General features: G+C 39.1%; 1 protein-coding gene across 1 annotated transcript in view; it reads right to left on the bottom strand.

Annotated features, from left to right (window-relative positions):
• kiaa1549la (KIAA1549-like a) overlaps nt 1-18,242 on the bottom strand; it is a 131,872-nt gene that overhangs the window by 26,039 nt on the left and 87,591 nt on the right. Inside the window, exons 12-13 of the mRNA XM_037683361.1 lie at nt 17,148-17,183; nt 6,830-7,029 (exon numbers count right to left, since the gene is read on the bottom strand). Coding sequence (XP_037539289.1) covers nt 6,830-7,029; nt 17,148-17,183 — 236 coding nt within the window. The remainder of the gene's footprint in view (nt 1-6,829; nt 7,030-17,147; nt 17,184-18,242) is intronic.

Raw genomic sequence — 18,242 nt, 5'->3', positions numbered from 1 at the left:
ATGCATAAATATTATTACATAGTCAAATACAGCGAAATTTATATAAATATATTTATATATATTTTTTTTTTTTTATTTTTTTTTTTTTTTAAATACTCACTATCCTCATGGTCTATCCCCTTTTCTTATCTAAAGAATAAGGGCCGCGCTTCTAGGAGCTGCAACCACGTACACTCCGCCCATCTTTCGGATGAATGTACGGAATACAATTTCGCTGCACTTGACTGTGCAATAACAATAAAGCTTATTCTGATTCTGATATTGCCTAAAAGTACAGTTTTCTCAAATGACTGAGGTAGCTGGAAATGAATCTATGGTGGCCAAAGCCACCATTGGCCACCCACTGGATCTGTCATTGCATCTGGTAGTGGATATAATAGTTCCCTCCATTCGCCAGGATCTGTCACTCTGCGTCGCCTCAGACAGAAAACCATAAAAAATAAGCTAACTCTTTTCTTTTCCACTGTGTAGCTCTTACCCACTTGAATATATTGCATCAGAAACATTAAGGTTTGTGTGCATTGCCTGTTCAATTCCAATCCAGAAAAAAACTCCTGTCAAAAACTACAAACATTCACTATTCAAATCCCTCAGCAACAGGAGGCGTTGGCGTACTGCTTGTGTTTTATGTATAACACCATCACTTTCAGCCTGTGCAGAATACAGACTGTAATAATAAACCCGGCCTTTGTTGTTTAAGGTGTGAAATCTTCCTCCAGTCTTCCTGAAGTCTTTCAAGAACCATCTGATTAATTAATACTCACTCAGGTAGCAGAATGAGCAAATCTCTCTCCTTTAAATCCGCCTTCCTATGAGATGTGTGTCACAGGTTGGTAAAGCTGATTATCACATTCTGCTGCTGCTACTGGTGTTTCACCCCGTCGCCACTGTTACACAGTACAGCTCCCTCAGGCTTGGCTGCAGCAGGTTATAAATATACATGTATTTATCATCCCTGTGAAGCAAAGCACAACTAATCCCACCCCCATTTTTTTTTTCCTCTTTTGCAATGAGTAAATGTGAAGCTATGTCTTGGGAGCGATTCTGCATCTTCATTTGAGTGAGAGGAGGAATGATGCATATCATTTATGATTTTGTGGATAAAAGTGGAGAAATGGCATCACTGAGTGTGGGCGGGTGTGCGTGGTGTGGGTGTAGCTTAGCAAATGTGTGGAAAACTTTACAAAGAACCTGTTTTTGATTTAGCGTTAAAACAAGGAAATATAATCGGGGTGACTGTTGAAGCCAATGTTGGGGAAAGAAACTCTGATTTAACGAGTTTTATTCAACAGTGTCTTTGACACTCTCCCATAAAGCTTAGCTTGGTGAAGAACTTGGGTAACAGTGCGTGCATGCTCAGCCTCCTCCATCTGTCTTGCTGAAGCTTTTAACTCCTTCAGAGTGGTCCCAGCTGTCTTGGTGGTCTCTCTCACTATTCTCCTTCTTACACGGTCACCCAGTTTGTAAGGACGACCTGCTCTTGGTAGTTCCATATTTCTGCCAGTTCTTAATGGTAGATTTAACAGAACTCCTGCATATGTTTAGAGCCTTGTAAATCTTTTTGAATCCATCAACTGACTTGTTTCAATCTTTTCTCTGAGCTGAATTAGGACAGACACTTTAAAGGGGCTGAATATTTATGCAAGCACTTACTTTACATGACATATTTTATTTATTTGGTAAAAATTTATAGAAATTTGTAAGAATAAAGTTTTAATACTGTCGATTTTATCATGACCAAGATTAATTTCTGAAACGTTAAAGGGTGAGAACTTTTTATAGACACTTTATGCTTCCATTAGGTAAAAATATTTGGCAAAAGGGGATTTATTTTTTTATTTTTTTAATAGCTCTGCTGATGAGTCTCAGTAGTGGCGGACATGGTTCAGCTAGCCCGCTAATGGCGGAGCTAACTTTCCATGTTGCGGATTAGCATTTGAAAAATGTTAGCAGAATTAGCTTCTGCTAAATTTAAATTCGATAAATTCAAGTCCACTAATTTTTCTTAAAGACAGTTCTCCACACTAAAATCATACAGTACAATGGTAATTTACATGGAGCAATACTATACTATGCTATGCTAAGAAAAGCTAAGGATCGTTGGTGCTTTAACGTTAGCATCAGCTAATTTTTAAAAATCTGTTTAGCGGTTTAGCGTTAGCAAAGCTACGTTTTCGATTAGCTGTGCCCACCACTGATTCTCAGTATTATTTACGGATGAGAAATACATGTATATGTATTTTAACATGACTCTTTTACTGTAGGTGTCTCATACTGTTTTCAAACACATTCTTGGTTTTTCTATGGAGATTAAAATCATTATGTTCTTGAGTATCTTCATAAGATAGAAAGGCGCTATATAAGTACAGTCCATATGAGTGAATTAATGCTCTATAGGGGGAAGGTGCATGAGCCTTACTGACTAAATTGTTCACAACTTAGGATAACAGTAAAAGGCAGGCCTGGTGGAGCTGCAGAATCATTTGTTGGTTTTTGCCATCAAATGTGACAACGTGTCATTATTATGCATAGGGCTTCATTTTAAGATATGTCTGATATGGATTTACAACTGAAAATGAAGGATACTCCATTGTTAACTGCTCAGGCTGTTTTTCATGAATTTACACAGACAGCTCCTACAGATCCAACTTCTCAATCAAGACATTTGTCACATTTTAACGAGTAATGAAAATAAATTGTTTTTGTCTATTCATGTAGTAACGTAAATTGTAAAATTGCAGTAAATTTTGGGAGAAATTGGACAAGATTCTGATAATCAATAAGAGACGCAGTCGTGTAATTCTTGTTAATCCACAGAAATATTTTGGGCTGCAAAAATTTACACCCGCTTGTTTTTTTCTTATCCTGAAAAAACGATGTTAGACTCAGCTTTCAAGTCAAACATTTTGTTGCAAATTTCCTTCTTCAAATAGTGACATTTTGTCTAACTGTTCATCTAAAACAACTCCTCATTGACACTGGGATTATCTTCAGATCACATCAATCTGTCTGAGTGTATTCTGTTTACTTGCAGCTTGACTCTGGCTTTACTCCAATCCACAAACAAACCCTGATGTCTGAACGTCGTCACTGTAACAGCTGCTAGAGTTTCCAGCTGGAACCGTCTGCCTCATCAGATTATTTCAATTCTTTACCTGCGTACAAACAACTTTTAGTGATGCGAATCCACCACATTCTGATAAATGAGATATAATGAATCTGCAGTGAGATCTGAGAAATCATCCTTGACACCTGTCACAGCATTAGAAGTGCTCTGTGTTGCTGATAGCAGAAACAACTCGGATAATTCTTATATATAAATATGTATATATATATATATATATATATATTTATATATATCCTTCATGTTTTCTGTCATTCACCTTCTTCCATGTTTTCAATTCAGAGAAGCTTATTTTTATCAGAGCATCTTTATAAACCATTTCTACTCAGGTGACAACGCAGATAGTTAAGGAGAAGTTAAGAAAACTTATTTACAGCCTAGAAGTTTAGAGGTTCAGTTTATAATGCAGAATAAAAAAAGTTGTTTTAATTGTTTTTACATTTTTGTGTTCAATTGATGCATGAAAGGCAAACTCTCAGCATCATTTTGAGGTTTTTGCTGCACAGATTGATTCAGCAACACTCTGTTTCTCTGTCCTCTGCAGAGAATGGCCCTAAAGTGAATGGGATTATCATTATTTAGGCACAAAATTATTTTTACTGATATTAAGTTATTTGTTAAGTGATTCATGATGACGCTTTATAATCTTTATAATCATCAAAAATCTCCTGTAAACGTCTTATTGTTTCCATAACAATATTGTAATATTTCTTTAATGCATCTCTCCCACCACATTTCATGCCAAAGTTTCAAACAGAGATCATCTTCTGATGAAGAAAGTTGTAACCATTTAGAACAAGTTTTGGTTATAGTTATGCAGAATGCCACACAATTTTGCAGAATGCTCAGATTATGTGTTGTGAATGACTCTCAGCTACTAGCACATTCAATTTTTAGTCAACATTAGCAAAACTAACCCCGTTATAGTGTTTTGGTGTCTTGGCTGATGTTACTTAGCTGTGGCGGTCACCTTAAATTGATTAACTCCAAAAAGTTAATCAATTGTAGATGCATGCATCTTCTGACTCCAAATATTCTTTCGGCAAAGTTATTATATATATATATATATATATATATATATATATATATATATATAGTAACTATATTATATATTATATATATAAATTTTTCAATCTGTTGGCGTTCACAATAGGTGATGGGGATTTGTCTCAACTACTAACACACACAATTTTAGTCAAATATTGGAAAAACTGACTCTGTTGCAGACATTTTTTCTTTGTTTTAAGGTCAGGCTGTGCTGGCCATCTTGAATTAGTGTGACAATTGTTTTTGGAGCGTTTCATTATGTTCATCCATTGGTTAATGAGATATTTTGGTAACAAATAGTTATATTGGTGTCTTCTTTGTCTATGTGTCCCTGTGATATACTGGAGACCTGTCCAGGGTGTCCCCCGCCTCTCACACAGTGACTGCTGGATATGGGCATCAGTGACACCCGTGACCCAAAAAGGAAGACACAGGGAAAGATAATGGATGGATGGATGGATGGATGGATGGATATATCAGTACGCGCAGGAAAAACTGTTACCATCCATTAACACATTTTTGTTTCCGGGGGGGGGGGGGGGGGGGTGGAATTATCTAGATCTTCATACAACAGCTTCCAACTAGGATAAGAGTTGTAGAGTATTTGCTAAACTAACCAGAGTTTTTTTTTCTCTCTTTGTACTCCGGTGAAGTCAGATGTGTCTCCCGGCGCGCCGTACCCCCCGCTTCCCTGCTTGCACTCTTTTGTCCTGTGAACCCTTAAAGAGCCTCTTTTTTTTTTCCTGCATACCTTCCTAATTCGAAGGATCAGCTGGTCTCTCAACAAAATTTATCAACAGGAGTCAGGGTAAGGAGGACCCTCTTACCTCGACGGAAACAAATTGGATTCATGATGACAACTATTTTTTTTTTTCCTGTTTGGCTTGGTAAAATCTGGATTGTCTACAAATTTGTGTGGATGTGTCAAAGCTTGGCAGGACTCAGACTGAATTATGTGGAGCTGCGTCAGAGAGCTGGATGGAGCAGGCTGTTATCAGGATTGTGAACTCTCTAGCAGCACACATGAAGGTGCGAATAATCTTGGAGAAGCTGTGAGCTCGACTTTAAGGAATCAATTCGGCTGTTTGGCGTTTCCATCAGAGGAATATACCAGCGAGACTTTAAAAGGCAGAAACAGCAATTCATGAGTTCTGCCTGACCCAAACTGTGGCCTTGACGCCGGACTTATCTCATCTCCTCCTGGCATGTTTAGAAAAAAACAAAGATGCTTTGTCTGTCTCCTCAACCTTTCCTTCCTCATGGCCGTGGACATGTGACAGAACCTCAACCGAGCTGACGATAACTAACACCTCTTATCTGGACAATGGCTGAGAGGGAAGGCTCTGGACTATGCTACAACCTTCCCTTAAAATTTAATGTCTTCACCGGCCTATATGTACATGTATCACGTCTATTTATGTTGCTTTGCTGTGGTAGGTTTTATTAATGCCTCAAATCGTGCCCTGTCTAGGACATGGCATGAGAGATCTTTTTTTATACCGTCTCTCCTCGTGCTTTCTTCTCTTTTCTCATCTAAGCAAAATATTATTCTGAACAAAAATAAGAGGGCCGTGCTTTCATAGTAGCAGCTTCGTGCACTCCGCCCATCTTTCGGACGTCTGTACGTACATGTTCTTGTTGAATCTTGGTGCAATGATAATAAAGCTTATTCTGGTTCTGGTTCTAATGACTCTGTGTCTACATCTTGTCTGGTGTGCATCCCTAATTATCATCACAGTAGTGTGCACAGTTCTGGTGACATAAGGATGAAACAAAACAAGCTCCTGAGTGTGAATAATGTTGTTTTAAATTATTCAGATGTCAGAGGTGCTGTTTTTTTTTCCACTGAGAGCATATTACAAACAGAGCTGCAGTGCATTCATGACACAGACACAAGATTTTCTCTGACAAGCCAGTGGTCAGAGCATATTTTAATTCACTGTTTATTATCAGCTTGGGTTGACTGAAACCTTGACTGATGTAGCAAAACTAAACTAAATGGAGCTGTTTTGAGTTGAGCTGCAGCTTGAAATAAAGAAAAAGCCCTAAAGACTTCACAAGTCGGAACTGCCAGAAATGTGCGTATCCTGTTTATTGTTGATGTCCCCTTAGGCCCAACAGCAATAAAAGTAAAAATGAATACATTTATTGGTTTATGGCTCAAACGTTTTAAGCTTCATTTGTGCTTTGATTTTTATACAGCATGCGGCACATGTTCACATACAGAATTAAGTAGTTTGGTCATCTTTTGGAGATATTTGACCAAATTAGTGCAATTCCACATACAATATACAGACAAAATGCAAAAAGACAAAATATGTAACATAAATGTACGCAGCACTTCCTTAGCACACTGTACTACCAATATTCCTATAGAATAAAGTCCTTTAGAGGACATAACACTCCACAGATATTATTGGTTCTGAGGAGACCATAGATCAACCCAGTTGGTTTAAACTGGTGTCAATCAAAAGGAGGGGTTCTACACAGCCATTTTGACATTGTTGTATTTAGATTTGAAACCTCTAGAAGAATGTATGAGGCTCTGTATTCAAATATAAGTCAGTGGACCTACAAGCAGACAGCCAACAATAATGGGTTAAACAAACAAATATGCAATAAAGCAACAATTAACGTAAATACAAGAGTCGGTCTTACCCTGCTTTGTGTGTCTCAGCAGATGGAGGCCTTTTGTTTGCAGTCCCATCTTGATGAGCCTTTTTATCCAGTGACAGTGACAGTGACAGAGGAGCATCTCGAACCGGCAGTCCCAACACCAGCGTCTCTTTGGTAACGGAGATGGCGTCATCCCCCGTCCGACCCATGTGCTTCTTGGCGTAGTCGAAGCCCTGGACAGGCTGGCACAAAACAAGAAAATCAGGAGACAGTTTGGTTAAATATTTTACAACCTTTTAAATTGTTGATCTGTTTCACTTATTTCAAAGATGCATCAGACATTTTATTACTAATTCACAGCAGATGGACAAAAAGCAAGAAGAAGATCATTCAAACAAGCAGCTGGCAAACAGTGAAGCACATGCAAAGACTCAAAATTATTTTTTTCCCATTTCTACCACTTTTTATCAGCTAATGTTATAAATTACAAGACTTCAACATAAACACTAACCTACAAAAATCAATGGATCATAGAATTATCAACTACGGTGTGACATTTAATAAGAAGTATAAACAATCCAAAATATACACCAACAGAGACACTGAGTCAATTAAGGTCCTTTAAATTATTTTTTTCCCCCTTATCTGGTCTTTTTCTTTAATAAATGGTAAAAATCATTAGATAGTTTATGCTTTATAATGTCACCCCTACTGGCCACAAATGCCACCTCCAGCAAACCTAAAGTGGCCCACGGGCCACTAGTTGATAACCACAGTTGTAGCAGGTTGTTGCGGCTCTGGACAAGTTTCATGTCATGAACAAAGGTGTAAAAATGGCTCCTAAAGGTTGCAGACCCCTGCACTAGATGTAAATCATCTTATGTTGAGAAATGACAAAGTTGCAGCAGTTTTGGTCAAACCTCAACAAAAACAATATGTCATGCCATATCAAATGATGTCATGTGTTTGGAATGCCTCTCAGCTACCACCACACCTAATTTTAGCTCAATATATGTAAAACTGACAGAATTATTGCCATTTTTGTGTTTTGTAAGATCAGTTCACTGTGGCAGCCATCTTAACACCGACTGGCTCTAAAAGTCAATCAGTAACGTGTTTACTTAATGATTTATTTATTTATTTTTGTATTCTTTCGGCTGCTCCCTTCTTCAGGGGTCGCCACAGTGAACTAAGTCGCATGAAGACTTGGCAGTTGTTGTTTTTTTTTACGCCGGATGCCTTTCCTGACGCAACCACAGACCACCGAGCTACCACAACCCTCTGTGTGGAGCAGAGAGCTGCTATCTAGGACACCGGAGGAGCAGATGGTGGGGGTTAAGGGCCTTGCTCAGGGGCCCAGAGTGGGGCGGACAAGGGTGGGGGCAGGTGTGGGTGCTTCACCTACCCCACCCACATTTTTTATGTTGTCGGTACCGGGGCTTGAACTGGCGATCTTCCGATCACAGGCCCACATTCTCTAACCTCTGTGCCACCACTCCCTCATATGTTTTCTTAATGATAATTTCCTGAAAGATTCAATAAAATCTGATCTTTGGTTCATGGAATATTTTGCTAACAGAAAGAATAGTTAATAACAGTATTTTAAATACACAGTTTGTAAATTTGTTAGCACTTAAGCGTATGTTGGGGATGAGTCTTGGCTTTCCTCACCTCAATTTTTAGCTCAATGTCTGTAAAATTGAATATTAGTGCCGTTTTTATGTTCTTTTAAAATCTGTTGCTTACATACTGAGTCAAACTGAAAGTAAAAACATAATGTCCCTTTTGTGGCAAGCAATAATGAAGAAGAGATAATCAAACCATCTCCTCTGCAGTTTGTGTGGAACCATCAAGTTCATCTGATAGTTTTGCTGAAAACATCACTTCACTCGTACCAGTTGGCATCTGCTCACAGTTCGTGTCATTTAATGTCAGATTTCTGGCTGAGGGAGGTTAAACGTTAACCTCTTTTCTTTGGGCTATGTTTTCAGACGTCATCTGTAGGTTCATATACAGCTGGTAGAGACGGTGAAATTTAAATACAGGCACCAGGTGAGGTTCATTTAAAAAAGAAAATGCTGAGATGGTCTAAATGTTCTGTTAAGGAACTGAATACCCTCACACTGCTTAGAAACTAATTCAATCCCTTCCAAAATACATAGTTGTGAATCTCCAAACAGCAGAGCTCGCAAAATAAAAGTAACTGAGCTCAGGAGCAACTTTGAAGTCACGCATTTTGATCTGAAAAATCATTTAAAAGACAAAAGAAGAAAGATTTTTTTTTAAGCCTAAAGACATTCCCCTTTAGCTACATGCTTTTAAGTGTAGAAAACGGGGGAAATTCGTGATTTTGGTTTACACAACCACGCAGACAAAACCCTAATTAGTGTTTTTTCTTTTCTATTTTGAGCCGCTCCAAAATAGGACGCCTAATGCATTTGATGATGCATGATAAATTGTGAGTGCATGTAAGGTTAGGCAGCATGGGCATACAGCTGATGGTGTTGTTAATAATTCATCGGTTATACACACCACTGTGCCATCGGCACTCCAAGACACTTTGCTACAGCCAGAAACTCATTGAGACACATGTGAGCTCATGAAAAGCAAACAGACACTCCAGATAACCTGTCCGCCATGACATGAATATATGGATTTTGTGTTCACATCTGCAGGGATTGTTTGCCCTGTGAAATGATGCAGACTGACAGTAGTAACTCTGTTGTGTGAACAATGTATAGAGAGTGCAAACACTACTTTGCCCGTGGCCTTGTGATGTTCTCAGGGTGAGAGGGAGTTGAACAGTGTGTTTTTGACAGGTGAAGAAAAGGAAAGCAGGCGGAGGATCAGAAAATTAAATGAGCTGTACCAAAAATATCCCTTCACCGACGAGCAGCGAGATCATTCAGGAACAAACACTGAGTGTGGTACACGAAAGAGGTGTTCACAGATATAACAACAACAAAAAAATGAATTATCTCTATTACTGCCTTAAAGTTTATTTAAAATTAAAACTACATTTAATTATTACACTTTCAAAACCACGTTAAAGACAGTATTTCTCAAGGTTGCAACTGTTGAAGATTAATAGTGTTTCATAATTGCAAGAAAAAAAAGAGAATCTTTTGTTGTTTGTTGTTTAATGTATTGTAAGGTTCAGCCCGGTCTTCTTCAGCAGCACAGTCTTGTTGAATTTGATTTCTACTGAGCGCTGCCTCGACGTGGGCAGGACTGTCACGAACACGCTTGGCTCATGTGACGTCATATTTTTGCGACACCCAACAATAGAAACCAAGGAGTTCTTGCTAGTGCTCATCTGTCTTTTTCTAATCAAAAACAAGCTAAAATAGATCCAGAGAAAGCAGCATGCTGCTAAAAGACACACAACAAAAAGTACATGAAAGTGTGCAAGGCCATACAGAAGGTTTATGCCAAACACGATGTAAGAAGGTAAGCTGATGTTAGATTGTTACGTCATCGTATTCAGTTGGAGCTGTCGCTGAAAATATGACTCATCCAGTGAAGGGTCCCCAAACCAGCAAACAAATCAACTGCTGTCTGTTGACATCAAATCTTCAGCATGAGTCGGCACGCATGAAACCCCAGTTCTGTGGGTTCCAAAGATTGAGCTGGAAGTGAGTCGAACTGCCCAATTCAAACACTTTAAACCAAACCTTACAATGCAAGTGGCCATGTGCGTCTGCAGCAGAGCGACTAGTGTGCTGCGCAGCCGCATAAGGCGCAAACAATTGTTTTAATCCTGATTTATTTTTGTGTGCTCTACTTGGAAAAAGGTGTTCAAGATTGTGGACATCATTTTATAAACAAACCCTCTCCTCCTCTCCTCACATCAGCATTGACCTGATTTGTACCCATCTTGACAACCTCGCCCACATTTATAATTTAATGGAGCTGTTCTAATAAAAAGGGGCAGAACTGGTGGGGCCAAGATGGGGTAGAGGCATGTGGCAGCTGACTCGGGACCCGAAAGTCCCAGGTTTGATCCTCAGCTATTCCCGCATGTTGTGGTGTCTCTGAGCAAGACACCTAATCCCCAATTGCTCTCCGAGTGCTTTACATGGCTGCCCACTGCTCCACCTAGGTGTATCTCATGTGCGATGGGTTAAATGCAGAGAACTAATTTCGCCATTGTATGGAAACATACAATGATGACAATACATAGCACTTATTATTATCATTATTATTGTTAACTGTATTAGTGGTTTAATAAATATAATTTATAGTCAGAGTGACTTTTAGACTTGAACATCCTGGTCTGTAGCCTCTGATGATTTATACCATAGGAGAGCTTCAGCTGAGGTCTCAAAATACAGCTCCAGTTTTTTATAGTTGTTAAAAATAACTTGTAAAGTTTGAGACACTTGCAACATCTTTGCTACTTTGAGAGAATTTGTTGAACTTTTACAAAAAGGTTCAAAATTGAAGCAAAGAGGCTGTGCACCTCTGCAAATCAAGTGAGGATATTGAGAACCTCGAGAGTCTGGAGTCAGTCACGTGAATGTCAATCACAAACTAGTCACAGCCCAGTGAGATGTCACCATAATCTGAATGAATCATAGGATGAAGAACAGTTCCACTCTTCTAAACAGATTCATAGGCTGTCTCATTGCTGCCAGATCGATTCAAAGTAAGACGGAAGCTCCTGAACGACGAGCCTAAACTCCCTGAACTTCAAGGATATTATGAACCAACACCTTCTAACTTTTCTTACCAGTAAATGTGATGCCAGGTCTATCTTCTAACAGACATGCTGCATTCAAACAGCAGCTAGAAAAGCTAGATCTTAGGGAAATATGTATTGCATGTTCTGGCAACCAGTGCCAAACTTGAGTCAAATTTGTTCACACATGCATGCATGGACTTGTGACATGCAAAAACAGGAACAAACTCTTTGGGATTGTCAGGATGCGAAGCAAAACTGCTGGCATAGCCCTACAGAACGTCACTGACTAACACAAGGAGAGGTCAGTGAACAAAGCCAGACTGATTCTGGCAGATCCTGATCACCCATTCCATGGCAAGTTCAGTTCGCTTCCTTCTGGACGCAGGTATCTGCTGCCAAGATGTAGGACAAACAGACTAAAAAACACATACATCCCTGTAGCGATAAGGCTTCTCCACGAAAAAATTATGGTTTCTGTACTGTAATTTTAATGTCTCAGTGTCTTACCTAGTATGGATGTTTTATATGCCTACTGACTGTGAAACAAATTGCCTCTTGTAGATAATAAAGATTCTTGAACTTGAACTTGCATGGCATTGTGTGTGCAGGAGTATTGCACATTTCAGTGAATGTATAGAAAGTTTTAGTTTGACAAATATGGTCTTTGGAATGGTGTGCTTATCAAATTTCTTAGCAAAGGGACCTTCGGTATCTTCTCTCCTTATCAAAATACCTGAAACCACCACAATGCTGCACTATAAACTGCAATTAGATGTTGTTTGTTTGTTTATTTGCTGTCAAACCCTTAAATGTGTTGCTTCAGGTAAGTATTTATCAGTTATTGTACGGTATGCAGATGTAATCTTGGTGATAACACTGGTTCCACCTTTTAAATGTCTACAGCATATTTTTACTGTAAAGTGGTAATAATTAGAGCCGTGATAAATTGTACATAAATTGAATCAAATATTTATACCTCAGTATTTTATCCCCAGCATGGTTTGAAGCCACTAAAGTTCACTATTCAGTCACTGGCAGATACTGGCTGTTATCCATGAAGACTGGATGGATTCACAGCAAAGGCCAAGGGATGTCACCTTGAAGAGTGTGACTGACATTTCGCAACTGGTATTTTAGAGCCCTGGCTCAAGATCTGTCATTAACTCTGTCCTTTATTAAAACAGACACATTCTTCTTTTTAATGGTCTGTCCTTCTCTAGATCTCCCCCTTCCTTTTCCCCCCATCATCACCTCCTCTCTTCCTGTGCTCGCTAACAGTGTGTTGATTTAGCAAATCTTCAATCTTGTCTGAGGAGCCAGGTTTAATGAAAATGTTGGCTGCAGATGGAGTTCGTGGAACACCTGAACCTGTGATCTGTCTGTCAAAAATTAATGGTGGTTTTCTTTATATTTAATTAAAATACTTCCAGATAAGAGAGAAGATGAAGGCAACATGAGCTCTCAACTATTTTCTTTTTTACTTAAAAATGTTGCATGATAAGACTTTGACTCTGAATATTCTATCTTTTGCAATCAAGCTGAAGCTTCTGCCCTGGTCTAATTTTAGCTTGTAGCTTCAACAACTGCAGCTTGATGTTGTACAGCAGATGGACAAGATGTGCTCTATTCTCCTGAGAGGCCATATTGATTTAAATTCAGCTCTTCCAGGGCAGAGAGCAAGACTAAACCACACAGTTCATGTTTCATAAAAAGTCCCGGTACATAAAAACAGTGCAATAAGCACATCTGCAACAAGGATGCACTGAGCAGATAAAATCCTCCTGGGAGCGGAGTTAAAGAATGCTGCAGCAAAATGCAAAACACCTTCTGTCCTGTAAATGGCAGCTGCTGCATTCTATGTGTATTGAACCCCTTACAAATGAAAAATGGATTTCTTGTACTTTTGCTGATTCCACCTTCATTGTACCTCAAAAAGCAAGCTATATGAGGCTTTCATGCTTTTCTAAAGCAACAAGGAGGAAGAAAAAGTCATTTTGAAGAACGTCCCAGCTGAGCGGCACGTTGATGAAGTGAGCCAGACAATGCAGAATCACTCTTTAATACTTAAATACACATGCAAACTCAATCTAAACCACAGTATTGATCAGAAGCTTCAGCTTGTCGAGCATGGTGACTGATTGCTGCGAGAGGTGGAACACTTGCACACGCATGCAAACACAGGCTGATACTCAGTAGATCAAACTGATGGACTCTTTTATTATGATCAATAGTGTTTAGGATTCAAATAGCTTTAACAGGACACTTGGCTTCTGACATGGAGTATTTTTACAACTAGCATTACCACGTAATTAGTTTCAGCACCAGTCAGGATTATCGTTAAATGAACAGCTGCATATCGTCAGCATACAGTGTAATGCTCTGTAGGCGAAAATGTAGCTGTGCAGTATGGCTTTATCCTTTTGAATGAATGTAGAAATTCTTGGAGGAGTGTGCACATTGCTTGCAGCCTTGCCCGCCAAAGTTTGAAACAAAGATGCTGCACAGTCTGTTAGAGCTCAGAGCATGTGAAGGTTATGGCTCTCAGCTACTACAACACTACATTTTAGCTTTATATATGAAAAATGACAGAGTCAACACCATCATTGTGTTTGATAATGTTAAATAGCTGTGGTGGCCATCTTGAATCAGGCTGTTTTCAAAAGAACAGTTGCTGATTTACAACCAACAATGATGTTCTGGGAGTTTCATTAAAGTCCTCTATTGGTTCATGAGATGTTTTTGCTTCACGGCAGCAAATGATGACAATGTAAAGGGAAAAGAAAGATTTTTATTTATTTATTTATTTATTTGTAAATTGTCACTTCACCATGCCCAGAGATAATCTGCAGTCAATACTGTGAGAACAAAAAACAAATAAATCAAATCCTAATGTATTCCCAAATTCTTTACATGAACTGAAAAATAAAATTCTATATTTTTATCCACTTATACAAAAAAAGTAGTAATTTAGAAAAGTTTTGAGCAATGTTTAATTTCTTGTTTCTCCAGCTCTTGCTAGCAAAATGGGGAAAACGAGTCAAATGCAGAATTTATTGTTTTTCTTTCAGCTGCTCTTTGTTTCAGGGGTCCTTACAACCGGACAACTAGCACAAAAAATGTGGCCTCTGTTTTAAACCCCTGCTGATGAAACTTGGGCTCTAACACTGGTAGCAGTCTCCACACCATCCAGGACATCTACCGCAGCCGATGTCTGCGTAAAGCACGCAGCATCACCGCATCCACCCAGCACAAGGACTCTTCCATCTACTACCCTCAGGCAGACGATACAGGAGCCTCCCATAGTGCACAAAAAGACTCGGATAGTCAGTACTCACAAGCTCAGATTACTGAACTCAATAATAGTGAACAATTGACAATAGCATTGCACCAAGCTACATCTGTGACACCTAATATGTTTATTGCTGCTGCACTATGTGGCTGCATCATGTATATCAATAAATTACCATCATAATTCAATGGTACTCACTACCTGTGCAATAAGCTGTTGTATACTACAACCTGTGTAGTAAATGTTATATGCAATATATATCATGCGCATTTAAGATTATACTACTACCTGTGAAATACTTATTTATACAAATCCATCCTACTTGCACCGTTATATTCGGCCATGTTGTTGTTTGCTATATTTCTTTTGGACCTTTGTGAATATTATATTTCTTTTTCACTTTTTAGTACTTTATTTTGTACCCTTATTGCATGCTTTAGTATTTCTTGTTTGTTTGTTTGTTTTTAGCGTGTCGAACCGGTTCGTCGCATCCTGAACATTTCATTGCTTTGTTGACCTTGTGTTAACCTGCATATGACAAAGAAACAACATAACTAACATGCAGCCTCCGGATCACAAGACCACAGCACAAACCACCGAGCTACAGCAGCCCTCAAATGCAATTATGTACAATTCTAAATATGCCCGAAGTCCATATTTTGTATGTACACTTTTATTCTTTAACATGCGGAACTCTTTTAGACAAGCTTCATTACAATTCTCTAAACCAAAATTAAACCCAACATTTAGGGGAACATTTTGGGGGGTGAAGTGTCTTCTAACTTAATGATCTTCATATCAAGTTGACTATTGGGTAGATTTTTCTTACTGCAGCTCAGCAAAGACACAGTTAGAGGATAACACAGTGAGGGAATTTATTTTGAGGACTATCCTTGGATGATCCATTTTGCACAAAACGCCAAAACGTCCATTTCTCTTAAGCTGGAATCGTTATCAGGAAGGTTTTTCTCAACAGCCTTCTGATTATGTTATCAAAACATGTGTGCTTTAGGTAAAAAAGCAGAAACAAAGCTGCATCTAATCCTCTCCGATTAAAACATCTCAGACTCTTAGGTTACAAAAACAGTCCAATAAAAAAAAGATACAACATTAAATTCGGTACGATTACGAACAACTGGCATACATGCTGACATTTAAAAATGTTTCCGAGACAAACTTTCAAATAGCTTCAACCTATATTCTATCATTCTAATAAGGTTTGTTATTTTCCCATGTCTGTGTAATAAATATTTATCTCCTTTGCTTTTAGATGCCACTTCTCAGGCCTGGGAGTGGGTAAATACCACTGTGGATAAAAACGTAATTGTAGCCTCACGGCTCCACTTATGAAACCTCGTATTTTGAGACTCTTTTTAATATTTGATGCCCTCTGTTGCAAAACACAAAACAAGCGTTCGTGTTAAATGTTTACAAACATTTATGGGAGCAAATAAACCATCGGAGCCGGAAGATGTAAATGTATTTTTTTAAGGACAGGATAACAAACATCAGCAAATATGTGTATACATTTTGTGGGATGTTTACACCGGGATGTGCTCTGGATTTACAACAGCTCCATTACCCACCAAAAACGTCCCGCCTCGCCATCTTTACATCCATCTCTCTCAGCTCACTTTGCATCTCAAGGGATGGTGGGGGATGAGAAGGTCGAGACCAAAATAACTCACAGATGCAGGAACAGACATCCTGCATCACAGCGGCAATCCCACGCTAATGGCTTCTTTAAGCATTTAAAGAATATTACCATTTTGATCTGCTGGCTGGTGGTGTTCTGCTATGAGGAGATATTTTTAAGATGTGGAAAAGGGTTCGAGGTCTTAGGGTTCCTGCTGAGCCACTGTGGGAATGAATTGCTTTATTTTAGAGGATAAAGCAGCTGTCATGAAATCTTGAGGCACTACCAAAGAGGTCGTCTTGGTTGGTAAATCAAGCTCGAGTCTTTTTAGTTCAGATGCTTATAAATAAAGTCAGACTGGTTCAGATTTTGGGTGTTAAAGCCTCTTTTTGGGGGGATTTATATTCATGGCTTCCTTCTACCCAACAGAACTGAGCTCATTCACTTTTAATTGTCCTTCCACTCATAACCCAACAGTGTAAACCTTATGTAAACTGGGTTTGTTTGACAAGCCATCACTTTCCCCAAAACTTTCCTCCTATTGACCTGCCAGCAAGGAGACAGGTGGAAATAAGTCATATCAACAGCAGAGCGGCCACATGCAAGAATTTATCCAGCAACGACAACAGGCAGCATGTAGAGCAAAAAGCAGCCATGAAAGAATGTGAAAACCAATCAAATCATTCAGCCAATGATTCATTCGTTCAGTCAGTGACTCCACACAGCCATTCTCTGCAGTTTAATGTAATACCTGGTGGTGGTAACTGCCCTCTCTTCGATATGAAGTCTGAACAGGGAGAGAGTCAGAGGGACAAGGTCAGGAAAGGGGTTAGAGCAGTTGTCATCCAATGCAAGAGTTGGGGGTTCAAATCCAACAGCAGTCACATGATGAAGTGTCCCTGGGCAAGACACTGAACCCCTCATTGCCTTCGATGTGTGTCCTATCGGTGTATGAATGTGATCTCAAAGCACTGATTAGTCTCTTTATAATGATTTGTTCAATTAGCTTTGTAGAGATATAGTACAGTGCTGTATGAATGGGTAAATGAGGGCACAGATTGTGCTGCAAAGAGCTTTGAGTATCTTGATAAGATAGGATGGTGCTATATAAGTACAATCCACTTACTATTTAACAAAAGGAATAAGAGTGAAAACGTCATTTTTGTCTGCAAAGTTTAGCCTATCTCATGTGATGGCTTTCACTGAAGTTATTGTGTTTAGTCCTAGCGCTGCTGCTGTCTGTTTCTGTAAAGCTTGACTCTCTTGAGACCTATCTTACGCAGTACTTTACAAATCTCGAGATGGTTTTAGACTCTGATTTTAATTTTAATAAATAGATTAACTCTGTTCTGCAGAAAAGTTTCTACCAGTTAAGACAAATAGCTAAACTGAAGTTAGTGTGGACCAGACCTGACATTGCAAAACTAGTCCCTGGCTTCATTATAACCCATCTTGATTACTGTAACGTGCTTTATGTTGGGGTCAGTCAGGTCTCCCTTTCACGTCTCCAGATTGTCCAAAATCCTGCAGCTTGGCTTTTAACAGGAACTAGAAGGTTTGATGACATTACACCAGTTTTGTCCTCCCTTCACTGACTCCCTGTACATATCAGAGTTGATTTTAAAATTCTTCTATTGACCTTTAAATCCATAAATGTCCTTGCACCCTCATATCTCTCTGAGCTACTTCAACCATATGTTCCTTCTTGGGCGCTGAGATCATCTGACCAGCTGCTTTTGGTTGTACCAAAAACCAGGTTGAAGCTCGGAGGAGATTGGGCTTTTTCAATCGTGGGCCATAAACTTTGGAACAATCTGCCCCCCCCCCCCCCCCCCCCCCCCCCCCC

The sequence above is a fragment of the Nematolebias whitei genome, chromosome 10 (assembly GCF_014905685.2).
Source record: "Nematolebias whitei isolate Nwh7 chromosome 10, NemWhi1, whole genome shotgun sequence".
Lineage (NCBI taxonomy): Eukaryota > Metazoa > Chordata > Actinopteri > Cyprinodontiformes > Rivulidae > Nematolebias > Nematolebias whitei.
The sequence above is the reverse complement of the archived record's forward strand: the minus strand, read 5'-3'. Positions and strand labels throughout refer to the sequence as shown.